Source organism: Balaenoptera borealis (assembly GCF_965194805.1).
Source record: "Balaenoptera borealis genome assembly, chromosome: 5".
In the NCBI taxonomy this organism is placed as follows: Eukaryota; Metazoa; Chordata; class Mammalia; order Artiodactyla; family Balaenopteridae; genus Balaenoptera; species Balaenoptera borealis.
Genome location: NC_138862.1, coordinates 129191304 through 129215973, shown reverse-complemented (window position 1 = coordinate 129215973; position 24670 = coordinate 129191304). Strand labels below are relative to the sequence as shown.

Sequence of the window (24670 nt, the reverse complement as noted above, 5' to 3'; positions counted from 1 at the left end):
CAATATCATTCATGCTTCAGATACCCTGCAATTGCTATTTCCTCTATCTAGGCAGCTCTTTTTTGACACTTCCCATGGCTAGCCCCCATATCCTTTAGATTCTTGGCTCACGGGTGGCCTCTTTAGAGAGATCTTCCTTTTGGGATTCAATCTAAAGATGGACCCCTTCTTACTGTTATTATCCATCACAGATACTTATTAACTTTTGAAATTATTCTGACCACTTAGTTTTGGTCTGCCTTCCCCACTTGAATGTAAGTTCCATATGGGCAGTGAGCTGACCTTGTTTAAGATTGCACCCTCACTGCTTAGTATAACAGCACATAGAAGGTGGTCAATAAATATTTTAAAATTATAAGTGAATTAACGATTTCCTACTTGAAGAATTCCACTATACACATTACTTCACCCATCAACTGGATCACAGAATTCTAGCATTAGAAATGATCACAGGGCTTCCCTGGTGGCGCAGTGGTTAAGAATCTGCCTGCCAATGCAGGGGACACGGGTTCGAACCCTGCTCCGGGAAGATTCCACATGCGGCACAGCAACCAAGCCCATGTGCCACAACTACTGAGCCTGCGCTCTAGAGCCCGCGAGCCACAACTACTGAGCCCACGTGCCACAACTACTGAAGCCCACATGCCTAGAGCCCGTGCTTTGCAACAAGAGAAGCCACCGTCATGAGAAGCCCGTGCACTGCAATGATGAGTAGCCCCTGCTCGCCGCAACTAGAGAAAGCCCGTGCGCAGCAACGAAGACCTAACACAGCCAAAGATAAATAAATAAAAATAAATATATTAAAAAAAAAGAAATCATTAGCTTTCATTGCAAGCTATCAAATGTTTCAAAAACTGTTTAAAAAAAAAAAAAAGAAATGATCACAGAAGTTTATCTAATCAAAGAGCCTTTTTTATAAATGAAGAAGCTAAGACCCAGAGAAGTTAAATGACTTAGTTACGGCCCTGTTTTTGCCTGATTACTTGTTAACCAGACCTTCACATTACACTAAAAATTTATCCAGCAATTTGATTTTGCTGTAGAATACACATACACCCCCAAAATACCCTGTCCCTTAAAAACACTGCAAGGCAGTCTTACAGCAGCTGTGATTTATTTATTATTATTCTTCTTTTCCATCATGGTTTATTACAGGATATTGAATATAGTTCCCTGTGCTACACAATAGGACCTTGTTGTTTATCCATTCTATATATAATAGTTTGCATCTACTAGTCCCAAACTCCCAATCCAACCCCCTCCCCCGGCCAGCAACCACAAGTCTATTCTCTATGTCTGTGAGTCCATTTCTGTTTCGTAGATAAGTTCATGTGTGTCATATTTTAGATTCCACATATAATATCATATGGTATTTGTTTTTCTCTTTCTGACTTACTTCGCTTAGTATAATAATCTTTAGGTCCATCCATGTAGCTGCGAATGGCATTAAGTCATTCTTTTTTATGGCTGAGTGGTACACTGCATATATGTACCACATCTTTTTTATCCATTCATCTGTTAATGGACATTTAGGTTGTTTCCATGTCTTGGCTACTGTAAATAGTGCTGCTGTGAACACAGGGGTGCATGTATCTTTTCGAGTGATAGTTTTGTTCTGATATATAGCAGTTGTGATTTAAATTGCTATTGGTAAGTCTTTGACAATGTGTCTGTTTTCCCAAATTTTAGTCCTATATTTGCAACTGCTAACTAGACTTTCATCCACTGGAATATCTATCACACTTCACTTACGTAAAGTATAACTTAATTTCTAATTAGTCTTAAGGAAATAAGTAAATCACTAATGGCATTTTGTTATCATAAAATATAGCAAAATAGTAGCTCAGAATATTGATTTGGATACCATTCCATACCAGAGCTTATATGTGGCACAGCAAACATATGGACAAATGTATGAAAAAAAGTTGAATCATGATTTCAAAACAGTCCTGGACTTGTTACACATAAATTCTCCAGCCTTGCCTTCCCAGATTCAATCATACCCTAAAACTGTGGTTGACTTAAAATTTTTTCTCCATTTTACAACTCACTTTTCTAGCTAAAATCAAACCAACCAAACCAAGCCAAACCAAACGAAACCAAACCTAACCAATCTCTTGACTGAAAGTTAAACCCAATGTCAACTAAATTTAAACCACAAAGAAAACCTAATAATACATAGTTATTTTAAGAAGGCAGATCCATCTAGAACACCTTGATGACTGACGGACAGAGTAATTACTATTTTCTGACTGACATATCTTATTTAAATGAGAGTAAAAAGTTAACAATACCAAATCATAGCACCTTGGCTCTTCTTCCCTTAATTTATTAAGTCCCCTGCTTCCCTTCTCCTTGGAAATAACCGTATAGAGCATACGTGACAAAAAGAAAAATGGCCTGGAATCATAAATAAGAAGCTCTAACCTACTCTGACAATTTGCTGATTCTATGGCCACAAGCAAGGAAGGAAAATGGATGAAATGTACTATTAAATACTATGCCAAGCGTTTTGCTCAAGTGTTGACTGGGCTGTAGTGATTAGAAAGGAAATTGATTTTGCTAGAGAAAATATTAAGATTAGTTACAAATAGATTTATGAAGTCAGTGAACTTAGCAGGAACATGTATGAGCAAAATAAAGACAATGTAGAATGTATGTTCATGTTCCTCTGATTACTTCAAAAGCGAAAGGAATCCAGAGTACAGTTGAGAGTTTGACCTAGTGAGCAGAAGGTCCTGTCAACTTAATAAGAGACCCGTCTTCTTACCAAAGATATGGAGGGAAAAAAAGCACATGCAAATATAGTAAATAATAATCAGAGGTGGAGTCAAATATACTATAATAAATTCTACCTTGAAAGAAGGTCTGGGAAATTTTGGGGAAGGATTTGTGTTACAGATTAAGAATGAGGGGGAAAAAAAAGAATGAGGTTGTGAGGCAAATACCTTGAATTTAAAAGAAGCAATTTCAGGCAGTTTACTGGAGTGTATTTGGGTATGATGCATAGCTATTGTTTCTCTCACTGAATTTTGTCAAAGCCAGAGCAGATAATACCAATTAGCATCACTGCTTGGAAAGAACACTGGGGGATGGTCACTATACTGTTTAGGTAATCTACTGCAGGTGATGGCTCATTCTGCTCTTATATCCCAGAGGGTTGAACTACATAGAAAAGCAGGGGAAACAGAATAGGGAATCAATAGTATACTATTTCATTTAATTCTCACAACAACTATATAAGGTAAATAAGAAAAAGAATCCCTATATTATAAAGAAAAGGAAGCTAAGGAGCAGAAAAAATGAGGACATAAGTCACAAAGGACAGAGTTAGAAATCTGAATCTGTTTCTTTTGATTCTGAAGTCCATGTTTAGTTCATTACAAGCCTCACTTACATCAAGGTATCATCTACATTTTAGGACTTTGTATGGATTAAATGAAATAGTAGTTCTTTAAACTACTGTTGTGGGCTAGACTGAAAAACAAGCTATACAGAGGAAAAAGCATTGCTAGTTTTAAGGAGCTAATATTCATATAAGCTTTTAGAATATAAATGGTTTATTAAGTATACATATCCATTTTGCTGTTCATGTTATTACACAAAGTGTAATATAAGATGCATACTTCGGAAATTATCAATATAGCAGTTATTTCTCCCTATTTCTTGAATAGCTGGGTAAGTGACTTTATTTTTGATTTCTTTATTTTAATTTTTAAAAAGATATAACAAAAGAGGGGATGATTGTGGTCTAATTAAATCATTGTATGTGAAAGGTTAAGTACACATACATAGCAAAAAGATTCTGCATGTGCCTTTTTTTTTTTTTACATTAAGTATGTCAGTACTTTGTGTCTCAAATCAGCATAAAGAAAACTTTTTTGAATGCTACATGACATTTATAGGATTTTAAAAACTTGTGTGGCATGAATGGTAGTAGTCCTAATACAGAAATATGTTATACACTATTGAGACATCCTTGCTTGTTACAGGAAACAAACTGTTCTTTTTGCAAAAAAAGACACACAGTACGCTTGCATATACTCATTTGTAAGAAGTGATCTATACAGGGTGGTATAATAATTAATGCAAACCCAAAATAATATGTAAATCAACTTATCGAAATACTATACCTTCCTCTCCTTGAACAGGTTCTTCTAATAACAATTCTGTCATACATTCCCAGTCTTTCAACAGTTCTTGAGAGCTCTCCCACAAACTGTCCACCAAGTAGGCAGCATGTTCGTGTAACTAAAAATAACAAATCAAATGTGACTGAAGAACATTTAATGAAGAAATCAGTAATAATATATTGAATTATTAAGCCATTTTCTTCATAATTAAAACTGCTTGGTCACAATGTTTCCAAGAGCCACTTACAGAACTATATATATATATATATATACACATACATACATACATACACACATATTTGCATTCCACTGTTGATAATGGGGATGCAATATATAGACTTAATCATTTTAAAATAGTAGTAAGGTTAAGAATCTCCTAGTTCAATGACATCATATATAAATGAAGAAACTGAGAGTACAGCTAGTTAACAATTTTCCTGAAGTTATAAGCTGGATTTAGGGTACTTTTCATTACTCTTTATTTGTCTCTCTCTACAATGATTTTTTTTTTTTTTTTTTTTTAAAGAAAATCAATTACTTCCTCTCAGAATTCCATTTGACACTTCGGTACCAGCCTTACTTACTTTTTATCTCTGTTATTTGGTTAAGGTCAAAATGTAAGTTACTCCATCTCTGTTTTTCCACTCTCATTTCCACTTAACTCAATGAATTCCACATCTCACCTCACCTCCACTTTTTGCTGCTCATTACTCTTGACAATTTTCTTTGGAACCCATGTTCCCACAGTAAACAACACTCTCAAGTTCCTCAACAAACATTTCACATGGAACGCTTTACCACCTGTCAGTCATTGAACTGTGAAGAATATTAATTACTTTAGTAAAGTTCTTCAGAAAAGGTAAGTAGAAGTGTTGGCCATGTTCTGGTTTCTGCTACTTACAATTAACTTCTCTACCCTTGCATAAAAGTTCTACCACCTCTGAGTCTCATGACAACCAGCTAAACCACTTTTCAAACTTTACATTGCAACCCGTTCACTGGCCGTTAAAATAATTTAATGTATTGAGACCAACGTTTCAAAGAAATGAAACACAGTAAAAATGAGTGTATAGCACATAGAACGTTAAGTACTATTTCATATTTCAGTTATATGTTCTTATATTTGTGAGAGAAAATGGTTTTTGCATCATGAGGAATGGCCTGAAAATGTGTGAAAGTCACCTTGGTAGACCTACTGATTATCTACTGATATCATGGCACATTTGGCACGTGAGTTGCTTTTCTTCCTCATTCCTAATTCTATCATTATTCTTAACTTCTATGAAAAATTTGATGATCTATTTAAAGCTCTGCCTCATTTGACCTCTTGCATTCTATACTTCATTTCCACTGCATTTCAAATCTCACATTCTGGCTTCTGAAATGCCTTAGGAAAACTACGTACACACGCATACACACACAACACCCCACAGTTTCCCAATGTTTTTTGTCGAAGCCAGAGTAGATACTATTGATTAGCATCTCTGCTTAAGGAAGAAGATGGACAAAGGTTTGCAGCCAGGTCTATTCAAACTTTCTAAATCACATATCCTAGGAAAATATCCCTAGACCATAAGTAACATCATTCCAACAGTGACAGGCACAAGTAGTGCACAATCTGGTGTCAAAAATGAAAATTAACAGCAGAAAACAGAAAAACCAACAGTTTCCAAAAAATAGGCTATTAAGCCTATGCTGAAATGGAGTTATTATTTAGTGGGTACAGAGTTTTCAATGTAGGAAAATATTGAAAAAGTTCTGGATATCAATGGCAGTGACAGCTGTACATCCATGTGAATGTACTTAATGCCAATGAAGAGTACACTTAATAATAGTTAAAATGGTAAATTCTGTTATTTCACCAAAATTAAAAAAAAAAAAACCCTATGCTGAATAAACTTGCTTTTATGCCTGACATACTTAAACATGTCTGTAGAATAGGTATAAAAAAGATCACAATTATATTTTTTGGTGGATTATACCTTCTATACATATCCTCTCTGCCCCTCTTAATGCTTCTGGCCCTCAATTCTGGTTTATCTTATATGATATTGTCCTTTCAGCTTTCTGTAAGCCTTTGTTAACTACATCCAGCATTTATCCAGTTTGTTTACTTCCTGTGTTAAATTTTTTATTAAGGTGTGTTTGTAAACATTTTAATTCCTTTATTTCAACCCTAAATGACAATCTGCCTTTCTAATAAAGCATGTTAGTCTATTTACGTTTATTGAGATTACAGATGTTGGCATCTGCTTCCCTGTGCTCTCCTGATGACATTTTCTTTTTTTTTAAGCTGTGCTTCCTGCAGAGTTTTATTTTCTAACTTATATTTTTTCCATCACCAAGATCACCAAAAATAATTTTCAGACACCTGCCTTAAGCTTCACAACCATATTATTTAGGCTTAGTTCTAATTTTTTTCAGATTTATTTGCTCACCAATACTTCTTATATTCCTTATTTTCCTGTTATTGCATCCATTTTTCATTTTGCTAGAAAACACCCTCAAGTAATACCCTGCATATAGAGTACATAGGTAGTAAACATTTTAATTGCCTATCCTTTGATTAGTTCTTCCCCTCCATTCTCTCTGTTTTCTTTACAGAGTTTCTACTAGATAATATAATAAACTTTCTTAATCTGTACTCCCTGTCTCTTAATTTATCTCTCATACTTTTCATTTCTTTCCTCTTTTGCACTACTTCCTGCAAAAATCCCAATCTTTGGTTATGTCTATTCAGGTCATTTAATAATCCACCTCTCACCTACATTTTGGAATACATGTTTTTAATTTCTAAGAAGCCTCTTCCTCTTTCATAATTGCTTCTTCTTATATTTGGGGGCATTAATCAAAAATTTTCATCAGGGGCTTCCCTGGTGGCACAATAGATAAGAATCTGCCTGCCAATGCAGGGAACACAGGTTCAAGCCCTGGTCCAGGAAGATCCCACATGCCGCAGAGCAACTAAGCCCATGCGCCACAACTACTGAGCCTGAGCTCTAGAGCAGCGAGCCACAACTACTTAGTCTGCATGACACAACTACTGAAGCCTGCGCGCCTAGAGCCTGTGCTTCATAACGAGAAGCCCGTGCACCACAATGAAGAGTAGGCCCTGCTCGTTGCAGCTAGAGAAAGCCTGCATGCAGCAACGAAGACCCAACTCAGCCAAAAATAGTAAATAAATAAAAAATAGATACCTAAAATACCTAAAATTAAAAAAAAAAAAATTCATCAGTATGTTGAGCCTTGTGTTTCTTTTTCATGATATTGATTTTTTTCAAGTTTCAGTGTTTCTTGGTTGCCGGTACATATATATTAATGAGCCCAGACTCAAGAATACTGGTAGCTAGAATCCTTTTCTTGAATCTGGTTGCAAAGTCCTGGCTTCCTTGGTTGTGTAGGAAAGTGGAAAAAGGGGATCTATAATCAGGTAGGCTTTTCCTCTAATTGTAGGTATGCACTTTGCATTTTGAGTGCAGAAGTTCCCTCTCCCTACTGATGGCCATACATATCTGGGGTATTTATTCACTACTTTGCTTCTCAGACCAGTGCCCACATCCCAAATGCCTGGACCAGCATTTCTAAAGTGAGGAATAAGCTCCTGTAAAGGGCAGACACTTAATTACTACTGACAGCTTACTCCTTTCACCAGCCTTTGTTGCTCTGATCTTTAATGTATTTCAGATTTCTACCAGAAAATCTCGAAAAGATTTTCCCTCTTTTCGTCTCCTGTGGGGGTATGGGTTACTTAACTCTACTGGAATTCACAGTCATTTACTTTACAGTTTCCACAAATTCTTCACTGTCCTGGTCAACTGGTGATATCTCATTCGTTTTGACTTTTTTATCATGAGGTTTTTCAGTTGTATAAGTTGCTGGCACAATTCAAGGCTTTAAATAGTATAATTTCACTAGCACTGGCATTTTTAAGGATGACTTTTCTATGCCTTAAACCAAGGCATATTAAAATTTAACTCAAGAATGTTGTTATCATTCTAGAAATTTTTTGTGTGTATATTCTCAATATAGATGCAAACTTCTTTGAGCATTTCCTCTTTCTGACTGTAAGGCGGTGGCTTAGTAGAATGCATTCTGTTAACACCAATAACCACTTAGTTTCAAACTCAACGTGTATACCAGCAGGACATGATAATGTGTTGGCCCATTTTCTGATTAAGAGTTTCAAATTCACCAGTATTAGCGACAACAATCAGTATAACATGGTCTGTCAGGAATTGGCTTGATATAATATTTATGATACAGTCTTCCTGTCTTGGGGCATGTGTGATGGCCACATAACTTGCTACTCTCAAATCCCTATAAGAAAAGATCCATGTCCAAGAAAAAAAAATTTTAACGTGGCCAATAGGGTAAAAGGTTACAATCGCCTTTCAGACACTTCATACCAAGGACCTTCTATTGGTAGCAAAAGATGAAGCTATAAGAAGGAAGGCCTTGAAGCATTCTCGATGGCTATAAAAAAAACCCTGGGATTCAAAAGGATCTGGAGGGCTTCCCTGGTGAAACAGTGGCTAAGAATCCACCTGCCAAGCTCTTTGGTGGGGCTAATGGTGGACCCTGGGAGGGCTCACGCCAAGGAGTACTTCCCAGAATTTCTGCTGTCAGTGTCCTTGTCCACGTGGTGAGCCACAGCTGCCCCCTGCCTCTGCAGGAGATGCTCCAACACTAGCCACTCAGTTTCCAGATATATTCAGGTCAATGGACTGACTCAGCCTGACCTCCTGCCACATCCCTCTGGGGGTCTGTGCTATTGGTCAGCACTTCGCTCTGAAGGAGGTGGGCTCACCATCAGTCTAGGTGTGTGTAGTGGAAATCGTGACAACCATCCTGCCACAGGTACGTGTGGCTGACAGGGTCTTGGTGCTCCGGCCGGGTGTCAGGCCTGAGCCTCTGAGGTGGGAGAGCCAAGTTCAGGACATTGGACCACCAGAGACCTCCCGGCCCCATGTAATATCAATCGGCAAGAGCTCTCCAAGAGACTTCCATCTCAACGTGAAGACCCAGCTCCACTCAACGACCAGCAAGCTCCAGTGCTAGACACCCCATGCCAAACAACTAGCAAGACAGGAACAAAACACCACCCATTAGCAGAGAGGCTGCCTAAAATCATAATAAGTTCAGACACCCCAAAACACACCAAGGGACGTGGTCTTGCCCACCAGAAAGACAAGATCCAGCCTCATCCACTAGAACACAGGCACTACTCCCCTCCACCAGGAAACCTACACAACTCACTGAACCAACCTTACCCACTGGGGGCAGACACCAAGAACAATGAGAACTACGAACATGCAGCCTGTGAAAAGGAGACCCCAAACACAGTAAAATGAGAAGAAAGAGAAATATGCAGCAGATGAAGGAGCAAAGAAAAAACCCACCAGACCAAACAAATGAAGAGGAAATAGGCAGTCTACTTGAAAAAGAATTCAGAGTAATGATAGTAAAGATGATCCAAAATCTTAGAAATAGAATGGAGAAAATACAAGAAACGTTTAACAAGGACCTAGAAGAACTAAAGAGCAAACAAACAATGATGAACAACACAATAAATGAAATTAAAAATTCTCTAGAAGGAATCAATAGCCAAATAACTGAGGCAGAAGAACGGATAAATGCCCTGGAAGATAAAATAGTGGAAATAACTACTGCAGAGCAGAATAAAGAAAAAAGAATGAAAAGAATTGAGGACAGTCTCAGAGACCTCTGGGACAACATTAAACGCACCAATATTCAAATTATAGGGGTCCCAGAAGAAGACAAAACGGGACTAGGAAAATATTTGAAGAGATTATACTGGAAAACTTCCCTAACATGAGAAAGGAAATAGTCAATCAAGTCCAGGAAGCACAGAGAGTCCCATACAGGATAAGTCCAAGGAGGAGCACGCCAAGATGCATATTAATCAAACTGTCAAAAATTAAATACAAAGAAAAAAATATTAAAAGCAGCAAGGGAAAAGCAACAAATAACATACAAGGGAATCCCCATAAGGTTAACAGCTGATCTTTCAGCAGAAACTCTGCAAGCCAGAAGGGAGTGGGAGGACATATTTAAAATGATGAAAGGGAAAAACCTACAACTGAGATTATTCTACCCAGCAAGAATCTCATTCAGATTCGACAGAGAAGTTAACACCTTTACAGACAAGCAAATGCTATGAGAATTCAGCACCACAAAATCAGCTTTACAACAAATGCTAAAGGAACTTCTCTAGGCAGGAAACACAAGAGAAGGAAAAGACCTACAATAACAAACCCAAAGTAATTAAGAAAATGGTAATAGGAACACACATATCAATAATTACCTTAAATGTAAATGGATTAAATGCTCCCATCAAAAGACACAGACTGGCTAAATGGATATAAAAACAAGACCAGTATATATGCTGTCTACAAGAGACCCACTTCAGACCTAGCGACACATACAAAATGAAAGTGAGGGCATGGAAAAAGATATTCCATACAAATGGAAAACAGAAGAAAGCTGGAGTAGCAATTCTCATATCAGACAAAATAGACTTAAAATAAAGACTATTACAAGAGACAAAGAAGGACAGTACATAATGATGAAGGGATCAATCCAAGAAGAAGATATAACAATTATAAATATTTATGCACTCAACATAGGAGCACCTCAATACATAAGGCAAATGCTAACAGCCATAAAAGGAGAAATCGACAGTAACACAATAATAGTAGGGGACTTTAACACCCCACTTTCACCAATGGACAGATCATCCAAAATGAAAATAAATAAGGAAAGCAGAAGCTTTAAATGACACATTAAACAAGATGGACTTAATTGTTATTTACAGGACATTCTATCCAAAATCAACCCAATACACTTTCTTCTCAAGTGCTCATGGAACACTCTCCAGGATAGACAATATTTTGGGTCACAAATCAAGCCTTGGGGGCTTCCCTGGTGGCGCAGTGGTTGAGAATCTGCCTGCCAATGCAGGGAACACGGGTTCGTGCCCCGGTCTGGGAAGATCCCACATGCCGCAGAGTGGCTGGGCCCGTGAGCCACAATTGCTGAGCCTGCGCGTCTGGAGCCTGTGCTCCGCAACAAGAGAGGCCGCAATAGTGAGAGGCCTGCGCACCGCGATGAAGAGTGGTCCCCACTTGCCACAACTAGAGAAAGCCCTTGCACAGAAATGAAGACCCGAAACAACCAAAATAAATAAAAAAATAAATAAATTAATATTAAAAAAAAAAAATCAAGCCTTGGTAAATTTAAGAAAATTGAAATCGTATCAAGTATCTTTTCCAACCACTTTGCTATGAGACCAGATATCAATTACAGGAAAAAAACAGTAAAAAGTACAAACACAGGAAGGCTAAACAATATGCTACTAAATAACCAAGAGATCACTGAAGAAATCCAAGAGGAAATAAAAAAATACCTATAAACAAATGCAGCAAAAGAAGTTCTAAGAGGGAGGTTTATAGCAATACAATCTCACCTCAAGAAACAAGAAGAATCTCAAGTCAACAACCTAACTTCATACCTAAAACAATTAGAGAAAGAAGAACAAAAAAAACCCCAAAGCTCGCAGAAATAAATAAATAAAGATCAGATCAGAAATAAATGAAAAAGAAATGAAGGAAATAATAGCAAAGATCAATAAAACTACAAGCTGGTTCTTTGAGAAGATAAACAAAATTGATAAACCATTAGCCAGACTTATGAAGATAAAATGGGAGAAGACTCAAATCAACAGAATTAGAAATGAAAAAGGAGAAGTAACAAATGTCACTGCAGAAGTACAAAGGATCATGAGAGATTACTACAAGCAACTATATGCCAATACAATGGACAATGTGGAAGAAATGGACAAATTCTTAGAAAAGTATAACCTTCTGAGACTGAACCAGGAAGAAATAGAAAATATAAACAGACCAATCACAAGCACTGAAATTGAAACTCTGATTAAAAATCTTCCAACAAACAAAAGCCCAGGACCAGATGGCTTCACAGGCAAATTCTATCAAACATCTGGAGAAGAGCTAACACCTATCCTGCTCAAACTCTTCCAAAATATAGCAGAGGGAGGAACACTCCCAAACTCATTCTACGAAGCCACTGTCACCCTGATATCAAAACCAGACAAAGATGGCACAAAAAAAGAAAATTACAGGCCAATATCACTGAGAAACATAAGATGCAAAAATCCTCAACAAAATACTAGCAAACAGAATCCAACAGCAAATTAAAAGGATCATACACCATGATCAAGTGGGGTTTATCCCAGGAATGCAAGGATTCTTCAATATACACAAATCAATCTATGTGATACACCATATTAACAAAGTGAAGGATAAAAACCATATGATCATCTCAATAGATGCAGAAAAAGCTTTCGATAAAATTCAACACCCATTTATGATAAAAACCCTCCAGAAAGTAGGCAGAGAGGGAACTTATCTCTACATAAAAAAGGCCATATATGACAAACCCACAGCCAACATCGCTCTCAATGGTGAAAAACTGAAACCATTTTCTCTAAGATCATGATCAAGAGAAGGCTGCCCACTCTCACCACTATTATTCAACATAGTTTTGGAAGTTTTAACCACAGCAATCAGAGAAGAAAAAGAAATTAAAGGAATCCAAATCAGAAAAGAAAAGTAAAACTGTCACTGTTTTCAGATAACATGATACTACACATAGAGAATCCTAAAGATGCTACCAGAAAACTACTAGAGCTAATCAATGAATTTGGTAAAGTAGCAGGATACAAAGTTAATGCACAGAAATCTCTTGCATTCCTATACACTAATGATTAAAAATCTGAAAGAGAAATTAAGGAAACACTCCCGTTTACCACTGCAACAAAAAGAATAAAATACCTAGGAATAAACCTAGCTAAGGAGACAGAAGACCTGTTCGTAGAAAACTATAAGACACTGATGAAAGAAATTAAAGATGATACAAACAGATGGAGAGATACACCATGGTCTTGGATTGGAAGAATCAACATTGTGAAAATGACTATACTACCCAAAGCAATCTATAGATTCAATGCAATTCCTATCAAACTATCAATGGCATTTTTGACAGAACTGGATAAAAAATTTCACAATTTATATGGAAACACAAAAGACCCCAAATAGCCAAAGCAATCTTGAGAAAGAAAAATGGAGCTAGAGGAATCAGGCTCCCTGACTTCAGATTATACTACAAAGCTACAGTAATCAAGACAGTATGGTATTGGCACAAAAACAGAAATATAGATCAATGGAACAGGATAGAAAGCCCAGAGATAAACCCACACACATATGGTCATTTTCTCTTTGATACAGGAGGCAACAATATACAATGGAGAAAAGAGAGCATCTTCAATAAGTGGTGCTGAGAAAACTGGACAGCTACATGTAAAAGAATGAAATTAGAACACTTCCTAACACCATACACAAAAAGAAACTAAAAATGTATTAAAGACCTAAATTTAAGGTCAGACACTATAAAACTTTTAGAGGAAAACACAGGCAGAACACTCTATGACATAAATCACAGGAAGATCGTTTTTGACCCACCTCCTAGAGAAATGGAAATAAAAACAAAAATAAACAAATGGGACCTAATGAAACTTAAAAGCCATTGCACAGCAAAGGAAACCATAAACAAGACGAAAAGACAACCCTCAGAATGGGAGAAAATATTTGCAAATGAAGCAACTGACAAAGGATTAATCTCCAAAATATACCAGCAGCTCATGCAGCTCAATATCAAAAAAACAAACAACCCAATCCAAAAATGGGCAGAAGATCTAATAGACTTCTCTCCAAAAAAGATATACAGATTGCCAACAAACATATGAAAGGATGCTCAACATCACTAACCATTAGAGAAGTGCAAATCAAAACTACAATGAGGTATCACGTCACACTGGTCAGAATTGCTATCAGCAGAAAATCTACAAACAATAAATGCTGGAGACGGTGTGGAGAAAAGGGAATGCTCTTGCACTGTTGCTGGGAATGTAAATTGATACAGCCACTATGGAGAACAGTCTGGAGGTTCCTTAAAAAAATAAAAATAGAACTACCATATGACCGAGCAATGCCACTACTGGGCATATACCCTGAGAAAACCATAACTCAAAAAGAGTCATGTACCACAATGTTCACTGCAGCTCTATTTACAATAGCCAGGACATGGAAGCAACCTAACTGTCCATCGACAGATGAATGGATAAAGAAGATGTGGCACATATATACAATCAAATATTACTCAGCCATAAAAAAGAAATGAAATTGAGTTATTTGTAGTGAGGTGGATGGACCTAGAGTCTGTCATACAGAGTGAAGTAAGTCAGAAAGAGAAAAACAAATACCGTATGCTAACACATATATATATATGGAATCTAAAAAAAAAAAAAAAGGTTCTGAAGAACCTAGGGGCAGGACAGGAATAAAGACGCAGACGTAGAGAGTGGACTTGAGGACACGGGGAGGGGAAACGGTATGCTGGGACAAAGTGAGAGAGTGGCATGGACATATATACAATACCAAATGTAAAACAGATAGTTAGTGGGAAGCAACCACATAGCACAGGGAGATCAGCTCCATGCTTTGTGACCACTTAGAGGGGTGAGATAGGGAAGGTGGGAGGGAGATGCAAGAGGGAGGAGATATGGGGATATATGTATACGTATAGCTGATTCACTTTGTTATACAGCAGAAACTAACACAACATTGTAAAGCAATTATACCCCAATAAAGATGTTAAAAAAAAAAAAAATCCGCCTTCCAATGCAGGCAACATGGGTTCCAGCCCTGGTCTGGGAAGATCCGACACACCACAGCGCAACTAAGCCCGTGCGCCACAACTACTGAAGACCTTGTGCCTGGAGCCCGTGCTCCGCGACAAGAGAAGCCCCTGCTCAATGCAACTAGAGAAAGCCTGCGGCAGCAATGAAGACGCAATGCAGCCAAAAACAAACAAATAAATAAAATAAATTTATTTAAAAAAAAAAGGATCTGGAAGCCTAACAACGACACAAAAGTTTACTTTCTAAACACAGTTTTTTGTAACAGTTTTTTGGGAATTAGATGAACAAAAAAGGTAGCTCATTAATGGAGAAAGAGTCATTGTACAGCAAATAGATAATCAGAATTATATTAAAATTTATGTATAAGTTATATAACATAAATTAAAATTATATTTATTGTCTAGGTGAACTTTACCTTGCTATATCTAAGTATAATTTATTTTATAGGTGTCCTCTAATCCTGTATATAACAAACTAATCTTATTCTCCTGGTGACTTTAATTACAATTTTCTGGGTGTGTTCCCATTTATCTTTAATTGGCTTCAAGGTTACTCATGAATATTTTACCTCATGTTTTTTCTGCCCTGCTCACTTCTCTGTCGAATAGTTAAATACACTAAAGGAGTGCACTGTATAATGGAATCTTACACTTATTCCTTTTATGAAAAATCATTTACAGTGCAAATAACCATTCCAAATTATTAAGCCTAAAATTTCTAAATACTCTTATATTGGCTTTTATTCTCTGCAGAAGCAGAGCCAGCTATTGGTGAAGCTTGAAGAACATATTAAAAAAGAACTTCAAAAAGTTATCACTCTGGGGAGATTTCCTGGTTATATCAATAATATGTCTGTTACCTTTCTGTCTTAAGTTACTGTCATAATGCACCTCATCATTCCATATGCCTAGAAGGACAATTACCATACTTCTAGATTGTCCAGAAATGTTCTGGGTTATGATTAGTGCTTTGGAATAATTATTAATAGCAGCCTTGTCACTCTGAAAAGCATCACAGTTTGTACAGTATTATGGTCACACTACATATAGGGAAATCTGGACTCATCATATGCAAGTACCATTTATCCTACTATATGGCGTGTATCTCAAATACACAAGGTATTTTTTCACTTGAAACCAATGACTGCTAAAAAGGAAAGAAAAACTAGTTTAGGCAGATCTCTTAATCTCCATCATTTCACCTATAATTCCCATATAAAAGAGGACTACTACTCCATGGACTACAAACCTCTCTCAATTCAACATTTTAGAATTCTATTACTAAAATGTTACTATTTTTTTTTTTTATATAAGACCAACCCTCTTTTTTTTTTTTTTTTTAAAGCACTTTTCTTTTTTATAGCTACTTTATTTATTTATTTTATTTTATTTTTGGCTGTGTTGGGTCTTCGGTTCATGCGAGGGCTTTCTCTAGTTGAGGCAAGTGGGGGCCACTCTTCATCGCGGTGCGGGGACCGCTCTTCATCGCGGTGCGCGGGCCTTTCACTATCGCGGCCCCTCCCGTCGCGGGGCACAGGCTCCAGACGCGCAGGCTCAGTAGTTGTGGCTCACGGGCCCAGCTGCTCCGTGGCATGTGGGATCTTCCCAGACCAGGGCTCGAACCCGTGTCCCCTGCATTAGCAGGCAGATTCTCAACCACTGCGCCACCAGGGAAGCCCTAAAATGTTACTATTTAACATCCGAGTAAAACAAAGGAATAGGAATGATTTTCAATTCAGTTAATTCTAGTTAACTGATCAGTAATCATCTATAAGCTGGACTTATTCTACTTTATGATTTCTAAGGTCTCTTTCAATTCAACTTTTTATGTGTCTAATATATTACTGAAACACACATTACAGTAAAACAAGAGGAATTCAGAATAAGACAATCAGAGCCCACCATATTATAAGAATATGGCTTTAATAAGCATTCAGCTCCAGGTGTACACAAGAAACCCTTAAGTATGATTTGCAGTTGTTTTTGCAGCTGACAAGAATGCCACAGAGGAGAACTGGGAAATATATTTTAATGTTCTTGTAATACTTTAGTAAACAGCAGCAAACACACGAAACAGCAGTACCATTTGAAATATAGAGCAGTAATAACACCTCACAAATTACTGCTTTATACAGAAGATGAAACTGTGTAAAACTAAGTACTTATGGATTTTAATATATCAAAAAGTAAAGTCCTTGGGCTTTCAGAGATCCATAACATTTTCTTTCAATTAATAATCAAGTTAAAGTAGCCTGATCATCATATTCCCTGAACTTTTCAGCAGTTTAAATAGTATATGCGTGTCTCATCCCTATCAAATTTTGAAATTACTGTTGCTGTTAAAGTCAAATTTTTAAATATGACTTGACTGTTGCAAAATACTTTTAATCCCATTTCTTTAAAACCTAAAGGGCTAAGGATTTAATTTGAATAGTCTACCAGAAGTGTGATATTTATTAAGTACTCAGTGTTTTACCTTAAACATTCACAAACATCTGTATTTTACTCCATAATCTATCCACACTTGCTTTGTTAAGAAAATAATGCTTTAAACCCTTACTATGCAAAGTGTGGTCCCTGGATTTCTGGTCCAGAAGCATAAACATCACCTAGGAGCTTGTTAGAAAGGTAGCATCTCAGACCCCAACCCAGAGCTACTGAATCAGAACTGGCAGTTTTAACAAGACCCCACGTAATTTGTATACACATTTAAAACACTGTTCTTAAATTCTTAAACACGTCCTTTACTCAAATGCAACTTTCCAACTGGTTTTGTTTCTGACTTTATTCTTTCTCTATCTGTTCCCAACTCACTTAAAAGATACCGGGAATTCCTTCACCACTTCTCTGGCTCTGCTTTGCCCTAATGCCACTCTTTCCACTGAGTAAGTTCTTACATCTCTCTCTGATTTTAATTTTCTTATAGACTGCCTGTTTGTCTCTCTATTCCTCATTCCTACAGGGTTTCTCCAGCACTTTCAAACTTGAGCATACAGTCTCAAGTTTTTCTTCTTCCTGGACATTCCAATACAAACCAAAAATACTCTTCCCCCAAGTAAAGTTCAGGGTCCTAGACTTCCAGATTTTCGCCACCTTTTTTGCAACTCTGTTCCCACTCACTTATAAGCCAACAAGTTTGTTCATTCACGGGGTCTTTAGGTTTAGTTTGCCATTCCCCCAGTGTCATACCAACAGTAGGAAACACAGTTCTAATATCAAAGAACATTTAAGTGGGCAAACCAAAGTTCACTTGTGCAAACAGATTTAGATAGATAATATGTTATGGATGTTAACTGGTTAATTGATCAACTGACATGGAAATGTCACATGGAATTACTGCTATGGACTTGTACAACTACTAATTTACATCTAAATTCATATTTTTCTTTCTCCTTAAATAACATAATTTTCAAACAAGATAGAACTAATGGTTTTAATAGCTTGACAATATTCATGAACTGTTTAAATAATATAATTTTTTTTTTTTTGGCCATGCCACATGGCTTGCAGGATCTTAGTCCCTGACCAGGGATTGAACCTGGGCCTTCGGCAGTGAAACCACGGAGCCCTAACCACAGAACTGTCAGGGAATTCCCTAAATAATATAATTGAAAAGGCATGGGCAAAAATTCAAGAAAAAAAAAAGCAACAATAAAAAGTATGCAGTATTACAATGCAATACTATAAAACTTTAAAAATTGCTAGCCTATATTCAGTGTTAATCCACACCTGCATACATATTCCCACAAAAGGCAGAGTACTGATTCCATAATCATAAAATCAAATCCATGGAGGCAGGGAATTCCCTGGTGGTCCAGTGGTTAGGATGCAGGCTTTCACTGCCATGGACCCTGGTTCAATCCCCAGTCGGGGAACTAAGATCCCACAGGCCACGTGGCACAGCCAAAAAAAACCAAAAAAAAAAAAAAAGCCAAAGAAAATATCCATTGAGGCAGTTTTGTAAGAAACAGGCTTGTCTTCATTTGATTAAAAAATATCGTTAATTACAATGAATTAAACAACAACTTTATTTAAAATGTAATCTAATGTTAAAACAAAAACAAAATAAAGAATTATGTTAAAAATTTACCTCACTTTCAAGAAAGAAAAGAACCAGCATCCTAATAAGGTTCCCATTTGGACTGTTCCTCCCCCTCCTCTTTGCTAATGCTTCTTCTGCTTGGGGGTCATGTCTGCTAAATAGCCTGGAAGTAAGTAACAAAACAAGAACTTTACAAATTTACATGGATATGAATTTTAGTCTTTTCCTTCAACGTATAAATTATTTCAGTGTTAAAAAAAAGGAAACAGTATCAGAGATCAGGTTATTGATTTGTTTCAACACAAGTATGTAACTGATGTTTTTATAGGTCAAAAAAGTGGTTAGATCTAAACAATTTCATACAGTTCAACTACACATAAAGTGTAAAAGAAAGCTTTTTTTACTGATGACTAATCAATGTTCAAATCTTTATGAAAAACAAACTTTTTATTCTCTATGATAGATACTAAAGTATGTAATTTTAAATAGAGTTCTATTTTCTTAAATATCCATTTTACAGTCATGTAATTATAGAATTTAACCAAAGGCTCCAGCAATAATGGTAAAAATTCAGACTTTTAATCATGATTTACTTCTTCCACTATTTTTCTGTTTACTAACCTATTACCTAGAAACAGTATTCACCAACCCAACAGTATTGAGTAAAATGAAAGAAACATTAAATTTATAAAAATACTACTTAGTGGCAAAACTTCTAAAATATAGCAAAGAAATGACTTGAAAATTTTAATTTGCTAAGAAGACTTATTCTAACAAAACTTACGGACTACTCAAGGTGCCTTACTCCCAGGTATTGCTCCAGGTAAAAGGGATATAATACTGAACAAAGACAAAATCCCTATTCTCACTGAGCTCTCACTCTAGTGGCTGGAGACAAACAGTAGATCAATATGTACCACCTCAGGTGTTACAAGGAAATACAACGGTCTAGGAATAGGGGTATAGAGTGCTAGTTTAGACATGGAAGTCATAGTAGGCCTCTCAGATGAGAGGCTAAATAATTGAATAAAATAAGAAAAACTTCATGTGACATAAAATATAAACCAATTTCAAGCAGAAAATGAGTATTGAGAAACAGTATTTTTGGAGGGAAGGGGAAAGTATATGGCAGGGGCTATAGAAGACTAGGGTATTATCTTGAAGCTATATCTGCACAGCCATCAGACTGGTTTAAGAGAAAGTTTATTTGGGTAGCTTTCAGAGGTGGGGGGCAAATGGAAAATAAGAGGGTCCTTTACACTAAAATGTACAAATTTAAATAATTGCATTCACTGTATATAAGGCACTGAGTAATTAGCTTAATTTTTCTAATATTAAAATGTAGAATTTTCAATGACATTAAAATATTCATTTCAGATACATTTTACCATTTTTTGGATGCTTGGTATAGCTTAATATACTAGACTAAAAAACAGACTAAGTCTACGTGCATGCACACATTTTTTTTTTTTTAAACTTTATCATGGAATTCTGGGGCTAGTCTACAGTTTACTTGTTAAGATTTTAACAGATCACAATATTAAATGGTGGGAAAATGCTGAAAGAGATCATTAAGAATCAAAAGTTCTCAAACTGAATATCTTCAGGGCAGGGGCATAAAACAAGCTTATGAAGTGAAGCTTTCATTTGCATAGGAATTGACTTCCTTTTCACAAAGAAATAAAAAATAATGGCAGCTTGCATTTGTCGATTTTTATGTAAAATATTATAATTTAAAAATCTTTAGCAAGTGTTTCAAACTTACAAAAACACAATACAAATAAAATTAAATATATCCAAAGGCTCTTTCTGATTACAGTGCTGCCAGTTTATGGCCTCTATTCTGTAGCTGACCAGCCTTTTTTTTTTAGTCTATCTTTTCTTTGAAACTATAGAAGCAATAATTCTTTCTAAAAAAACACAAAGCTTTTTGAAAAGTTAAATAGAGAACAGAGTAGAATTTATTACTAGAATATAATAAAAAAGGAAGGCAAGTGAAGACTACAGTATACCCTTGATATTTGTGATAGACAACACCTCAAGATAAATATGGAAATAGCATTATTCTTTACTAGCCAATGATGTCAGAGTCACTGGCAAAGTCAATATCTTATTTTAAAAGTCGTGCCTAAAAATTCTGACTTTCTTCCTCACTTTCATTACCAGCATGCCCTACTAGCCAGCTTCCTTCTTAAAGATTTTTCACATAGAAACAACTTTTTCTCACTTTGAGAGGTACCAGTGAGTAAAGAACAGTTTGTGGCTGCAGCACTGAGTTGCTGATGCTGGACGGAGGGCCAGGCCTGCTCATTACCAAAGTTAATCATCCATATACAACAGGTGCCCAGTGCATGATTTACATCTGTGCTTAGCATAATTACAAATCACAACATGCAATGGACTTCTGGGTTCACCTGTCAAAGTCACTAAGTTAAATCTATGAACAAAAACAAAAACAAAGCAAAACATCCCCTTGCCCAAGAATATGTTTACATTTTAAGAATTAATCTACTAATAAATTATATAACATATACAGTAGACCATGATCAAAAATATATTTCATAAGAATGTTTAATTACATTCATAAACTCTCACTAGCTCTATGCTTTATGCTCTATGTCAAAAAATAGATGAGATTCTGCTTTTAAACTGTAACTGCATATATAATTTTTAGCATCATTATGGATTACTGATTAAAATAATCTTCATCCTGACAGAATGGAAAAAAATGAAAATTTGGGAGGTGTTTTGAGGATAATTTTAGATTACCAATGTTGAGAAGATAAGATGAGAACTTAGAATTTTAAAAGGGAAAAAAATTTGGTGAAATAAAATATCAGTTACTTAGGGGAGTCTTTATAAACTTCAAGCACTTCTCCTTTCTCCCCTCACATGCCTAAGCTGACTAGCTGAGAACCATCCTTTTTAGATTTCAGGTCAAAGGAATATATCACAAGGGACATCATTCTCAGGGATGTGATTCATGATGTGCATGTAGGCTGTGAGAATATTATAGCCCCCAGAACTTGGGGCAATGGCCACTTCTAGCACTGTTTTCAGTCACTATTACTTTCTTTCATTAACTGTAAAACAACGACAAAACAACATATGAAAGTGGAACCTAGTTTCAAAGAGAATTAACTCACTTTTTGTGAAGGAATTCTCCAGCTGCCACAGCAACAGGGCGATGTGCTGAGTATACCAAGTGGTAAACATTTTCACAGTCTTCATTGGAAAGAGCTTCTTCACTTCCACTGAAAAATTCAGAAAGTAACACTGAGCCAAAAATATTTACTGTCAGTTCTACCTTGATTAAAATTTTGTAAGGTTCTTTATAAAAGCTCAAGCATGCTGACTTTATTTTCCTCTCTTTTTAGTCTGACTTTGAAAATAATATTTCTCTTTAACTATAAAAGACACTTAATTGTTATATAAAATTCAGAAAATACAGATAACAAAAGAAAATAAAATGTCCACATTTCTTCCCATACACACCTATGGACAATGAGTATTAATACCTTGGGATATATATTAGCCCAGTTTAGCTCAATTTCTTTAAATGTGCATAAGTTTTTTGTTAATAGGCACTGGTCATATATTTGCCCCTGTTTCACAGAGTTAAATTATTATTGTACTATGTAACTCTTTCCAGAATTGTCTATTTCAAATTATAGTTTATCACAATATTTACAACACTATTTAGTCTTCTTTCTATATAAAATGGATTCACTAGTCATAACCACTCCTCTACTAACACAAATTTCCCACCTTTCTATTCATGTATTCTTAAAGTTTGAACCTTTTCTTGGTTTGCTGGAATGTATCTTTAAGTATTTTTTTTCCCAAAGAGGGAACATCTATTTCCTGATTATTAACATGATTAAAAATGTCTGACAGGAAAAAAAAAAAAATGTCTGACAGGATTATAGATTAATGACTAGATGACTATAGAATTCTTGGGCTGTACAGGTTCTTGACAAGATGTAGGGGTATAAACTCATTCTCTAGAATTCAATCCTGGAGATGCCTAGAGGCTAGGAGGAGATTGAGGGATCTGACAAATATAAATTAGAATGAACTTTGCAGCAGAATAAGGTAGCTGCATCACAGTATAAGAGAGAAACTTTAGTTCTGAATGAAAAAGAGCTGAATATCAAGGATGGGAGACAGATAGAAGCATTTTTTAAAGTACACTTTTTTCCCCCTCTCAAGAAGGCCTGAGTTTTAACCTCTTCACTTAATTACATGTATATCATCAACTCAATTAGCTAATACCCTCAGGATAAAGTTAAACTCATAGGAAAAAAATTTAACAAGATATCTCAGTAATCTAAGCTTATAAGTGAAAGGAAAGTAATCTATACCAAAAGAAGAAGAATTAACAGATGCAGAGAAAAAGAATTTAAAGATGGTATAACAGGATGTTAAAGGTGACTTAACTTGTTGTTTTGGGGAAGTTTTGGTAGAGAGCCCACAAGCCAAGAAAAATAAGGCCAGATCATTTCACGCAATGCTATAAGAGACTGGAGAGTTAGTTTTGTGAACCTTAGCTCATTTCTCACCAAAATAATATATAAGTAGACATTAGGAGACTGAGCAATATAATGAGTAGAAATCCATACTTCTTCCATGTTTCCTTTAGGCCAGATATGGAATACTTAAAGGGAGCCAGCCTGGATAGTTTTAAAAGACATTTTGCCCAACAAGAACACCTATAGGGCAAGCAACTCAAACAGAGGAAACCTGAAAGTCAGGCGCTGAGTCACACAGTAAATAGCCAGAGGAGGCACTGTCCACTCTGGGGAACTTCCCATTGTCACAAATACCTAGAGTGGGGATGAGACAAGAGGGAAAGGGACAGGACACAAAATGCTAGATAATGAAGAAGGGGAGCAGCTGTTGGGATGCTAAGATAGGCTAGAACCAGCTCAAACCAAGGTGGCTTTGAGAATAGTCGGGTCATTGACCTTTAGCTCATTATACCTTCATTGAAATACTAAAAATCACTCCCTCTTATACCGTGACAGTTCCGAGGAGGACCATAAAAGGTCAAAAAGTAGGCAGTGGCCCAATTCTTGGGAAATCCCTACTCTTCCCCAAAATAGCAAGAATATTCCTCCCACTCAGCCTATGAAATTACTTAACCCATAAAAACCTATGACCCCATGCCCCTGGGCAGATCTCACTTTCCCAGAAGACCCTGTGCCCTGGAGCCGCTCCTGCCTTCTGAGACAGATGTCATTCTGCCTATGGAATGTGTATCTCTCTAAATAAACTTGCTTTCCCTTTACTATGGTTCGCTCCGGAACTCTTTGCTGTGGGAAGCCAAGGACCCTCACTTGGAGGTCCATCCTAAGGACTTCTGCAGGTTCCAGGATGACATCTCCCTCTCCTGCAACAGGGAGAGCTCTCTGAGGAATCCATAAAAGGACCAATGTACCAAATGAATTAGGTCATCTGACACAGCTGGAGGGCCATAACTATACTTTTATATAAGACATGTTTTGCCCTTATTTCCTCCAATGAAAACATAGAAAAAAACCTTAAAAATAGACTTTTGAAACTAGCCAAACCATTTTCTAAATTCATGATGAAAGTATGATTTTTTTTAGCCAAACAAGGTCTTAGATGGTTTGGAAATACTCTTTGAGGAAGTAAACTAGCCAGAAAAGACAATACTGGAGGAGTCTATGAGAGA

At 36.4% G+C, this 24670-nt stretch overlaps 1 protein-coding gene across 3 annotated transcripts in view; it reads right to left on the bottom strand.

Annotated features, from left to right (window-relative positions):
• The window catches only part of STAG1 (STAG1 cohesin complex component), a gene marked incomplete at its 3' end in the record, with an annotated part of 436193 nt that overhangs the window by 72268 nt on the left and 339255 nt on the right, over positions 1 to 24670 (bottom strand). For all 3 annotated transcript variants that reach the window (XM_082393421.1, XM_082393420.1, XM_082393419.1), the window contains 3 exons: positions 22119 to 22226; positions 19021 to 19135; positions 4134 to 4251 (listed from right to left, as the gene is read on the bottom strand). In XM_082393421.1, the coding sequence (XP_082249547.1) occupies positions 4134 to 4251; positions 19021 to 19135; positions 22119 to 22226 (341 nt within the window). The remainder of the gene's footprint in view (positions 1 to 4133; positions 4252 to 19020; positions 19136 to 22118; positions 22227 to 24670) is intronic.